Source organism: Epinephelus lanceolatus, chromosome 13 (assembly GCF_041903045.1).
Source record: "Epinephelus lanceolatus isolate andai-2023 chromosome 13, ASM4190304v1, whole genome shotgun sequence".
Classification (NCBI taxonomy): Eukaryota; Metazoa; Chordata; class Actinopteri; order Perciformes; family Serranidae; genus Epinephelus; species Epinephelus lanceolatus.
In genome coordinates, this window is record NC_135746.1 from 5,548,958 (window position 1) to 5,561,816 (window position 12,859).

At 43.7% G+C, this 12,859-nt stretch overlaps 1 protein-coding gene across 4 annotated transcripts in view; it reads left to right on the forward strand.

Annotated features, from left to right (window-relative positions):
- The window catches only part of klhl29 (kelch like family member 29), a 409,128-nt gene that overhangs the window by 278,338 nt on the left and 117,931 nt on the right, over positions 1-12,859 (forward strand). For all 4 annotated transcript variants that reach the window (XM_033648442.2, XM_033648445.2, XM_078173676.1 and 1 more), the window contains one exon: positions 9,207-9,405. In XM_033648442.2, coding sequence (XP_033504333.2) covers positions 9,207-9,405 — 199 coding nt within the window. The remainder of the gene's footprint in view (positions 1-9,206; positions 9,406-12,859) is intronic.

Below are 12,859 nucleotides of genomic sequence, written 5' to 3' on the forward strand. Positions count from 1 at the left end.
TAGACAAGGTGCCACCACTGATCAAATATAAAGAGTCCTATTTAAACTATTTATAGTGTTTAGTGTAAAATGAATTAGGGCGTGTCCAAAATGTAGGCGCAAAGTAAGGCATGAGGGGCAAAGGGGTCCCTTAATTAATCATAGGCGTGTATTAGGCGTAACATGGATTCAACCAATCAGTGTCATCTCCCATTCCCCATAAAAGCCAGGTGCACCTACACCTGGAGCACTGCTGTCTATATGACAGATTCAGCAAATTGGAGAAGTGAGCGTTTTTCTGCTGAGAGTAATGCAGTAAGTGCAGTACTGTCACTGCAGCAAATATCCCGAGACATTTAAAGGTCGAGTTTGGGGGCGCCCAGTAGCTCACCTGGTTGAGCAGGCGACCTATATACAAAGGCTGTGTCCTTGCCGCAGCGGCCGCAGGTTGGATTCCAACCCACGTCCCTTTGCTTCATGTCATCCCCACTCTCTTTTCCCTTTTCACGCTAAAATCTGCCCTATCAAATAAAGGCAAAAAAGCCCTATAAAATAACTTTAAAAAAGTCGAGTGTGATAGATGTCGGGGGATATATGGGCAGAAACAGAATGTAATATAAGTATAATTTTTTATTGTGTATAATCACAGCTGGTCCTCGTGCACAGAGATCACCATGTTGCACCACCATGTTTCTACAGTACCCCCGGGAAACCAAATACTGGCTTTAGACAGGGCCATTTGCTTTTTCACATCAGCCACCGTAGTTAGCAGCCCCTCTTAAAAACATCCTGAATGTCTGTAATTTAAGCTATCAAAGAAAAAAGATGAGCACACATTAGCAGGTCCTGGGCTAGCAGCTCATCTCCAACATGCCAAATATCGCAGGAGAAACTCTAATTTGTAAAATGAAATGGCTTTATTCAGTGTTTTCACCAGTTTAACCTGGGGTCTCATTGATAAACATTGCGTACACACACAAAATGAGGCCTGAAAAAGGGTGTACGCCACTTCCCGTGCAAAAGTTGTGATGTATAAAAAAACTTCAAGGGAGAAACTTTGACCCATGATTCCGAACATTTTGGAGACATATGGAAGCCTGACTGTAGAAATCGTTGAACATTTTTTGGCGCATGCCATTTTTGGCTTTTATCTGTACGTACATTTGTGTACCACGCATTGATTTATAAATGAGACCCCTGGTCTGTTTGTTTTGGAGAGGAAGAGACGTCTGTGGATAATTTGGCTCCTGCTGAAAACCTCCTGAGCTATGTACACTGAAGGAATTCTAACCAATAAAAGTTTCAGTTGGTTGCACTCTACAATCCCTACTTCGCTATATGCCAGTAAATCCCCCAAAATTTTACACACTGGATCTGTACGCAGCAAAACTAAAACTTGTAGTAATAAACTTGACAGAGGAAACAGAAGAAAACTTTTAGCCTCTAAAATAATCAGTGAAGTTGCGTAAATGTGCACAATGGCTCTTTGAATGGGGAGTCAGAAGCTCTGCTCTGCTCTCTGCTATGTTCACATTTTAAAGAATGTAATTATTAATTTCCTTATCAATGATGTATTATTTCACCCACCCGCAACCCATCCACACTTACCTGTGTGAGTAACAAGCAGAGCGTACGTGTTGTGAATGTGTGATTAACTTAACCATTCATTAATTCATGTAGAAATATAACACTCCATTTCTTTGACCAACAGGGCTCTCATTTTAGTGTAGATCATCAGACTGAATTTATGAACGCACTGTCAAGTCACTCACTCTCCGGGACCGTCAGTGTTACTTGAATAGGACCAACGGGTCTAACGCTTTCCTCTGTTTTGTTTTGTTTTGTTATCGAAGCTAATGTTAGCTTATGTGCTAAAACGTTAGCATTCCAGAGAAATCCAATATTCCTCTTAATCCCTCCCCAGTTTCTGATGAGGTGGACATGATAACCCTTAATACACATAACCTTATTCATCCCTACAACAGGAAATACTTTTTCCCTAACCTATATGAAGTGTGCGCTGCACATGTGAGCATTTTTGATGATGGCCTCCGTCCAGTCCTTTGGTCTTATCACATTTAACCATAGTTGTCTTTGTTTTTGTTGACGGGCAGTGGCGGCTGGTTTTGAGCCATGACTCCTTCTATTCTGGCTCCTAATAACACAACAAGACAAACACATTTTAAGACTTCTATGTAGCTTACAGCCCTGTGGTGGAGAGGCAGCTTTACCTACAGCTAACAAACTGACATCATTGTGACGGCGGCCTTAAAAGGGTCTATAATCTGCGCAGGAAAATACTGCACCATTGACTTTAGACCAGGTTTTGTCGCTCTCTGCTGCCTTAAATAGCAACATGCCAACAATGCACCCGATCACATGGCATTTTAAGACCTACACTTCCATGAGCGCACAGATGGCGCAAGTAGTCGCTAATTACCCAACGTGAGTGCTGAAAGTGAAAATGACAACTGCGTCGGTCTGAAACTAGCAATAACAGTCGTGACGCTCTTTGTGTAACAGAGTTCATATGTTGTGTAGTTTTTTTTAGAGAGGTGCTAATTTTCATAAGTGAGTCAGTGACTGATGTGATGAGAGATAAGTCTGCAGTGTGAAAAACAAGAAAAGTAAGAAAATAAAAACTCACTCAAGAAAGAGTAAAAGTCAAAGGAAGACGTGACTGCACAGCAGTGTTAAGGTGACAACAAAACTGTCTTTGTGTTTTTTAAAAAAACATTTTATTTCAGAAGATAAACAAGAACCTTGAGGAAACAGCATCCGCAACAATTCCTTGCTTGAGTAGCGTCCACGGCTGGCACGAAGCACGACTCCCCTTTTTTTTTTTTTTTTCTTTCGTGGGGTCTGACACTTTAGATTTGAATTTTAGCAGCAAGTGTGCAACTCTCCCTCATTTCCATGCCGATATATGCGTGTGTGGGAGGAAGAGCGAGGAGCGGGAATGGAGAGAGACAGTGAAAAAGAAGTGGGAGCGATAGTGAGTTAGTCAGAATTAGAGATGAAGAGTTAATTCTTCTCCCCCCCTCACAGAAGTAGAAGAACTGAAGTAGAGAAAAAACAGCCAGACATTACCCCATCGCTCACCACTAAATACACCCATCCACGCACAAATACTCAGGAGATACCCCGCTCTGTTTACAGTACAATTGAATCCACAGTTGTTGATTTAATCACAGGTCAGCCCCAGTGACTTTACATTGTCTTAATCTCATCAACAGTCAAATCAACGTTCGGACTGAATGCACCAACCAGATTAGCAAATATGACCACAAACAACACATGATTATAATACAGTACAATCATCCTGCAGGCCTCAGCGCTGACGTGCATCCATCTGTCTCTTTCTACGTGCAAATCCTCCTCTCTGTGTACTGCATGTGTGTACGTGGCTGCATCTTTGGGTGGATATTTATTTGGTAGCAGTCCTTACCTTTCTGCAGAGAGCAGATGCTCTCTTTGAGGTAGTTTTACTGCCATTTTAAAGATGTTTGGCAAGTGAAGAAAGGCTACAACAGATGTGGGTTTGTGTGTAGCTAAGACTTGCAGATGGTACAGTAGGATGCTTGTTTTTCTTTACTTCAGTTTCCACAGGTAAAGAAAAGTAAACTTGGTGTGTATATGTGTGTGAGTGTGTGTGAGTATTGATGTGGTGTGGCATGACAGTACTGCTGATGAGAACCCATGTGCAGTGAGCTCAAACGTGGCTTAGTCTGTCCATCACACCTTGAACTCTGGACCTGCTGACTGGTTGTGCTCCGAATTCATCTGCTCTGCGAATTCTTCAGGCAGTTTCCTTATGAGCTCCTCGATGACCGATTTTCTGTACTCGCTTATTCCCATTCAAGGTCGTTTATCTATCTCTGCATGCATCGCACAGGAAGCAGGGAAACACCTGGCGCAGGTCATGACCGAATCGCCTAGTTGTACACTCAGATACATTCTCCAGCCCATCTGAGCTGCGTGTTTTCGGACTGTAAAAGAGACTTGGATATTTGGATGAAAACCACGCAACATGAGAAGACCGAATACAGAATTCTAGCCTGTCCACCGTCTGTTCCAAATAGGAGCAAGGTTTCCCACATCCACCTCCCAGACATTTCTGCACATGTATTTCTGCTGTGCCACTGAGGGCACCACCTGGCTGGAACTGTCCCATATACAGCTTTAATTTAGCTCTGAGGGTCAGAGCGGTCAGCTGTGGACCTATTTCAGACGACCTGCAGATGCTCACGTATGATCTCATGAGCCAAATCTGACTTTAAATACAACAGCATGGAGAGCTTTCCTCCTCAGATTGTACTGATTTAAATAAGTGTTTTACTGCTGGAAGTATTTTCACCAAACAGGGCTCTCTGGGCAGTAGAAAGACACAAATTCTTTTGAAATTGGTGCCACATGACCAGAGGAAACAGAGAAAAAGGGCCTTGGGACTTGCTTTTGCTTAAGAGATTGAAAACCTGCAACCAACAGAGCGTATTATGCTGCATTGGAGCAATAAACACTCCCACTCGTGGGTGACGTAGCACCAAGCCCTCAGGAACAGTGCTGAGCTTTGGAGCCAATTTTAGATAGTAGCCAAACTTGGGATTACAACTTCCGGGTCTGTCAAGTGATGCCATGTGGCCGAAAATGACTTTTTTCCACTGGATTACATTGAAAAGGAGACATCTGTAAATCAGCGGAAAACTTTCAGAACGTTACACCACCACTGAAATTGTTCAGCTCACTATCATGACTTGACCCTTTCTAGAGGGGCTGCTGTGGCTCAGGAGGTAGAGTGGGTCATCCACTAATTGGAAGATCAGTGGTTCGATCCCCAGCTCAGCCAATCCGCCTGCCTAGGGATCCTTGAGCAAGATACTGAACCTGAAATTGCTCCTGATGGCTGTTCCATCTGTGTGTGAGTGTATTGAAGCTGTGCAGCAGGTGGCACCTCGTACGGTAGGCTCGGCCACCAGTGTGTGAATGCGACTCGTTATGTAAAAAATGCTTTGAGTGGTCGAAAGATTAGTACTGCGCTGTTCAGGTGGAGGAAGGAACGGAGCCCTGCCTCTAAAGCTGTATCCAGTTCTATTTATATATCCAAGTGTAATACGAGTTAGGCAACAAACTTCTTGTATTACAGTTAAACAGTACACTAAAATATGTTTCTGAAAGCAGTAACAGAATCTTGGTTCATATTTGATCACCACTGCTTAACTATACAGTTTCATCTGAGTTCTCTCTTGATCCGCTTCTGTGCTCTTTGTGTCTGTGGTGGCTGTGGGCGTACGGAAATTAGGAAGTATAACCTGTAGTTTGAGCAACAGCCGTAAAGCCAGCGAAAAACAACTGGGTGTTGCAAAATGTGTCATCTGTCAGATTTTTGCTGGCAAACAAGCAGGAGGGTCTGGGGGCTGGCAAGTATAGTAAAGTTTAACACAGTTCATTTTAGGGAAGAGTGTGATTTGACGTAGTTGGTAAAACTTACTAAGATACCCAGAGAAAAAGAGGAGGACTTCGAATCAGCATGCAAGACTAAGACTAACCAGCGGCTCTGATTATAACCAGCTCTCCCTGTCTCTCACTTTCACACACGCAAACTTACGTTCTCAGAGTCACTGAGCACGACCGGTACACGTCCACAGCTTTCCGTGAAAAGTATGCCCGAGCCTTCACACCCACTTTCGCCAGCTGGATGTCTTTTCATTTGGCTGAAGAAGAGGGGTGCCTAGGCTCCTCATAAGTTTGGCACACACGAGATCCTAAGAAGCCTGGACGTATGTGTGTGTTTGTGTGTGTGTGTGCGGGGGGGTGTGGGTGTGGGTTTGAATTTGCATGTGCACCCATTTTGGAGAGTTTTTGAATGGAGATGACTCGACGTTTAATACACAGTAAATTAGTAACAGTATTTGTTAACTTGTGTTTAAAAAGTTCTTGGACTCTGTGCAGTTTTCATAATGTACAGTGCAAAGTGTCACACATTTCAGCTGCATTTATACGAGGATTTGGCTATTGGTTAGTAAGATCGAAGTCAAACCGAGCATTAGAATGGGAAGGAAGGGTGATTCAAGTGACTTTGAACGTGGCATGGCTGTTGATGATAGACAGGCTGATGCCAGAGGTCAGAGGAGAATGGCCAGACTGGTTCAAGATGATAGAAAGGCAACAGGAAGTCAAATAAGCACTGGTTCCAACCAAGGTGTGCAGAAGAGCATCTCTGAAGCAACAACACCTTGTCCAACCTTGAAGCAGATGGGCTACAGCAGCAGAAGACCACACCAGGTGCCACTCCTGTCAGCTAACAACAGGAAACTGAGGCTACAATTCACACGGGTTTTCTCACCAAAACTGGACAATAGAAGATTGGAAAAACCACATTCAGATGGAAGCATGGATCCATCCTGCCTTGTATCAACGCTTCAGGCTGCTGCTGGTGGTGTAATGGTGTGGGGGAGATTTTCTTAGTACCAACTGAGCATGGTTTAAACACCACAGCCTACCTGAGTATTGTTGCTGACCGTGTCCATCCCTTTATGACCACAGTGTACCCATCTTCTGATGGCTACTTCCAGCAGGATAACGCACCATGTCACAAAGCTCACATCATCTCAAACATGACAATGAGTTCACTGTACTCCAATGGCCTCCACAGTCACCAGATCTCAGTCCAATAGAGCACCTTTGGGATGTGCTGGAACGGGAGATTCTCATCATGGATGTGCAGCCAACAAATCTGCAGCAACTGTGTGATGTCATCATGTCAATATGGACCAAAGTCTCTGAGGAATGTTTCCAGCACTTTGTTGAATCTATGCCAGGAAGAATAAGGCAATTCTGAAGCCAACCAGGTACTAACAAGGTGTACCTGTTTTAACATCAGGGAATTTAGTTGTTAGAAACATTCACTGTTCATTTGCACATACTAGTCACATTGTAATGATTCAAATCTGTTTGAAATCCAGCAAAGGTATTTCTCTAAAAATGATTTACAGTCAAATATCTGTTTTAAAAATGTGCCCACATCCGCTGGTATTAATGATGCGATGTCATGAGACCAAAGTAAGTGAGATTGTTGCCAACCTGGAGAAAAGTAGCTTGTAATAGAAAAGCAGAGCCTGAAGCTTAAGTCTCCTCCATTTGAGTGTGACATGACTCAGTAACTACTGGGGCAAATCTCCCACTGTGGGGGGACTTTAATTGGAAGTAGTATCTTCTCCTGAGCTAGTGATTCTTCCCTTAAGAATATCTCAGGATGCTAAGTAGCTCGCTTTGGCTTTACCTTCATGCTGCATTTAAGGCTGAGGCGCTGGGAGCGACCGCTGATGTTTATGTGGGTATTGAGCTGTTTGTTTGATAAACTGTTGGGTAAGCTGTGTACGTTTGTGGAGGGGGGAAATAGACGGTCCCATCTGCAGGACAGCGTTTGGCTCAGAGCGCGCTTGCTGTGAGGAAGTGTCATCAGCAGATTTTCCTGCCGTCGCATCCTCTCTCCCGTCCTCTCATTTTGTCTTACTTTATCTTGTCTTTTCTTCTTCGTCTTTTCTCGGCCCCTCACTCTCTCCTCCTTCTCACGCCACTCTCTCCTCTCTTCTACTTTGTTCCTTTCTCCGCTGTCTTATTTCTTCCTTTCTGGTCAGCTGCGCCCAGGACATGGGAAGAAAACAAATGGGACACATGCCAGAGTAAAAAGGCCTCAGGTGGGAGAGAGAGATGCTTAGGCAGAGTGTCAGCTTATTATTTGTTCTCCCCTGAATGATGTTTCTCTGAGTCTGTTGTTTTGTCGCTCTCTCCCCCTGCGCGGTTCGGTCACGTCGCTCTGAGCCGAAGGGGTCGGCGGGGTCAACCTCCACCCAGCTCTCTGTCGCTCTGTCCAAGCTTGTTTACAGCTTTTACTGTCGGCATAGATGAGACTCCCATGGGGGTACAGACTGGCACACATACAGTACACTTATACACACACAGTGGAAAGAGAAAAAAAAACACATTCAGGAGCCAGAGCTATAGACAGGTTGCCATGGCAACTGCCTGTCCTACCTCTGTGGCTGAACACCTATACAGTATAAGCACATGTTTAAATGTATGCACACCCAGCGATGGAACAAACATACACACAAAAACAAATATTTGTGTTGCCACAGTTGAGGATTTTCATAATTTTCGGTTCACTCCGCGACATTAAATCTCCTAAAAACCTAATCACCATGCTCAAATCCTCACCTCAAAAGACACCTCAAAGGAAGAGGTGCCAATTATATGCCGTAATTGTGTAAAATCAGTCTTTATTTTTTTGTTGGATCCCAAAACCTGATGGTGCCGTAGCATCTATTGCATCGTCTCTTGGCTTGAATGGGTTGTGATTAACCAGAACTGGGTCTTAATTTAGCTGCAGAAGAACATTAGCTGTCTGAAAGATTTAATTTGGAGCCGGAAAAAAATCAGAAGCAGAAGGTGGAAGAAGCGGTAAGATGCTCCCCCGCTGTCTTGTCACAGCTCTCGCAGCGCAACCAAATGCACGCATGAGAAGTGAGATGGTGAGCGGATGTTACTGAAAACTTTGCAAAATGTTTATTTGTGGCTTCTTGTTCGACGATGAATAAGTTTTAATGACCGAATTTGAAGTCTCTAGAGTTGTTTTAAGTTATGTTTGGAAATGTACAAGAGGGAAACGCGCCCATCATGACGCATACATAAAAAACTGTCTGCTTCTGAGATATGCTTTCATGTCTTTTCATCCTTGTGTGGGCATTTTGTCCTGCACAAGTATAGAAATAGAAATCTGACACATGCGGGGTATTGAGTTTTAAGGGCCTGACATTGACTGTAACCAATTTAATGGTGTCGCTACTTTCCTCACTCTAACAGTGCAGGCATTTATCAAACATGAGAGTTGCTTTTCTTTTACGATATTATTAAGAAAAACATTCATAATGAGGTTGGGAGTTAATCCAACTGTTCTTTGTGAAATATGTGTGTGTCTGTGTTTACTGACTGTGATCCACTGTGCTATTTGCTTAATGTTGTTCATATAAAACCTCTTTGATCATCCCTGGCAGTTTCACTCAGTCTAAATTAATTCAAACGTCTGCAAACACTGTTTTATTATTGTTTGCTTTTGTTTCTATATTTTTTTGTCTCTGTTATGTTATCTAAGCGACGCCAACTGATTGCCTTCAACCTCTAATCATATTATTTGTCTCCCCCCCCCCCCCGCTCTGCTGTCTTCTCAGACTTTATCAGATCTGCTGGCGGTGGTGCGCCTCCCCTTCATCCACCCCTCCTACCTGCTTAATGTGGTGGACAACGAAGAGCTGATCAAGTCGTCGGAGGCGTGTCGCGATCTGGTCAACGAGGCCAAGCGCTATCACATGCTGCCCCATGCGCGGCAAGAGATGCAGACGCCCAGGACTCGGCCGAGGCTCTCTGCTGGTAAACACAAACTCACACACATGAGCAGGGATGTGCAGCATCTTTGGCCCGCGTGACCCGAGAACAAGGTGGCTGTGACATGCTTTGCCACCCACCAGTGCAGTTGACCCAGAACACATTGCCAGGATCCATGCACCCACACACACATATCCACTATTCATATTTTACTGCTACGAGGTGACAAAGAGGTCAGGGCTCCACAAGGAGACCCTGACTTGCCATTGCATTGTATTGATTTCAGCCCACAACTGGAAAGCAGTGCTTTAGAACTCCATAATTTGTTCCACAAAACTACTGCAAATACTTGAAAGTACACTCGGGCAACAGGTCATGTTTCCAAATGTCAGCACAGGTTTTTCTTTCCACAATCAAACGGCTCCTTGAGCCAAGCCTGATTGAGGTTACCATGAAAAGTTTAAACCAGTATGGGCGTCTGCAGGCTACTGAACCAGGCTCTTTTTTTTTCTACAGCAAAAGCCAGCACATAAACATCTTCTAACAACTTTTTTACACCAGCTAGGCACAGTCGGGTCCATCCTCCATTTCTAAGCAACCAGCCAGCCATTCGCTGTCCGACCGCCGCCAATGTCCAACCCATTGAAGACCATGTTTGTTTACATCATTAAATTCAAAGAATCATTCATGGAAATTGGAAGGCGCCTGCAAATTGCTTTTGGCTGTTAGATTTTTCCCTCAGGTCGGCCAGGACCCCACTCGTTCGTCCTGTAAAGAGCCGCCTAATTATAGTGTCTGCATGGTATTATGAGCTCCGCACCAGCACACCTTACCATTGCGCAGAACTTATTTTCTGCTTGGTGGAATAAAGATAATTGCCTAACAAATGGCACTTTATGGAGAGGTCGGTTTACTAGCCAGCACTGTTGTCCAGCCAGTGTGTTTATTTGCTGGTAAACAAACATTTAGGGAATTGGATCTACTCTTCCTCTGTAGTACTGGAGATGGACTAGCCATAATTTGCACTCTGACATCAAACCTGTAGCTGTTAACCTTTATAAAAATAACTTTTTAAATAATATTTCCTGACACTGTCACTGTATCAACATAAGGCAGGTAACCTGTGGAAAAATCATACTCTGCCTGCTGCAGTGGTTCCCAACTGGTGGGTTACGGTCCAAAAGTGGGTTGCGGGTCCATTCTGAATGGACCACAAGTGAGTCTCGAATGTGTCAAGTTTGTAAATAACACACTTTCTTTTTAAAGTACAGTGAATTTCCAGCACAGAGTTTTTATTTTGAAGTGCCATTTCCTGCTGTAGAGTGAGCGACTAACAGACAGCTACTTTACAGAGACAGTAAACTAGCTCGAAGACCAAACGCAAGTATGACACTGAATATATTAATCTGTGTGAGCCCTGAACACAGAAAGCATTTTAGCAGCTGGAGGCGCCTCTTTGTAATTATTTTTAATCAGAAGGAAGCTTTTGCTCACTGTTTGTGTGTTGTGATGTGCCTCACATTTCTGCGCTCTTGGCGCTTGGCATTTTTGCCTGAGTGCTCTGAACTTCTCGAGTCTAAAAAACTTAAACTCAAAGTGGAAAAGCACCCCGCGTCATCTTTTTTTTTCCCATTGTCCAATCGGATGATTTGAGAGGTAGTAGCGGTTGCTGGATACCCAGAGCTATACAGCCTGACGATAGACAGCAGGTTGTCAAACTGCCCCTGAGTCATCCTGAAATATGCCTGGAAACATCCATCATGGGGGAGAAGCTCCTGGACCAACTGGTGGTACACCCCATGATCCAGCCTCTTTTTTAGGGTCTCATGTACCCACACAGATCTCTGTTTATCTGCTGACAGCCGCTCACCCTCAACCAGAGCTACAGACAGTACCCTCTGCCTCAACATGTCAGGGACTACACACTAATGACTGTGAAATAACTAAAACGAATTAAAAAAACAGTAGATTGATTACATGGGAAGGTTAGAATAAGGAGGCAAGGCCGTGGTTGCCTGGCAACAATAAATAGCCTCGTATTTTGCAACCTGCAAAACCCTTTCTGTGTGGTCTGGGCCTTAGGCTGGTGTGTTGATGTTAGCGTTACAGGTGTGGACATGTATGGAAAAATGCACATGTAGTAGTAGACTGACTGAAAGCAGGAAATCAGACAAATTGTTGATTGTTTTCCAAATGCACTTTGACTTCTTTACACGAAAGGAAAGGGAAACATTTGGAGGGGTTGTTATTTACAGGTTTAATGCAATGGTTTTACTGGTCCAGTCCGGAGTGTCTGCCCCATGTAGGCTGAGTGCAGTGGCCCGAGTTCAGTTCCAGACTGCTGCCATTTGCTGCATGTCGTTCCCCATCCCCATTACAACTGTATCTTTAATTATATCCCATTATTGTCATAGAATATTTATATCAAAGTTTGGTGCAGTAGAGTCATAGTTGTTATTCTCTATCATAGTTGACTTTCTGAATAGTGTTTGTAGTGTTAGAAGTGAACCTGTCGGACTCTCAGCTGATCAACACCTGAGTATTTGACGGCACACCTGGTAGAAATCAAGCACAGAGCGAATCTAATGAAGCAACATGGGAAACATGTAGTTTAGTCATTTTTGTTTTTAATGTAATCTGTTATCAACTGTTAATAAGTTAGTGTCAATCATAGTATCCTGCCGTGCGCTGGATTTCTATGCCTTCACGTCAGGGACAGACATAGCCGGAGGCGTTATGTTTTGAAGCTGTCCGTCTATCTGCCGTCCCATTCTTGTGAATGTAGTGTCTCAAGAACATCTTGAGGGAATTTCTTTAATTTTGGCCAAAACAACCACTTTGACTTAACGAGCTGATTAAATGTTAGTGGTCAAAGGTCACTTTAACCTCCCAAAACATCTCTCTCAAAAATTCATGGGCTTATTATGACAAAAATCTCTAACAGGATAAGATAAAGAATTCATGACATTTTAAATTAAAGGTCAACTTCAGTGTGACATCGAAACGTTCTAGAAAAACACCTTTTTTCCCACATTATCCAACATCAGAACTCAGGAACACAAGAGGAGACATTTGGTCAGACACTGAATTTGGTGACTCTAAGCTTGAAACTATGCTGATTGTTTCGATCTGTGGTGCCGGGTTAAAAGTGTGTGTGAAGCATCCACGTTTTAAAATTTGCGGCTTCCTTGCAGCAGCATCCATATTTTAAGCATTGTCTTCCATCATGGCTACATATGAGTCCGGACAGACATGGATACATACAGTACAAGTAGGCAAACAAGCACAGGGTGGTAGTTCTGGTTTTGGTTTCTCGGGCTCTACCCTCCACCAGCCAGCACCCAGGAGAGAATCACTGCTGTGCGCGGGGTATCGTCAGAACATTCGGGGGAATTGTGTTAATATTTTTGCATCTTTAATTACCTGTAACGCAGTCGCATGAGGCTTTGAGGCTAAAAAAAATCATTCGCCTCTTGAGAGAAGACATTTGTGGTGTTCC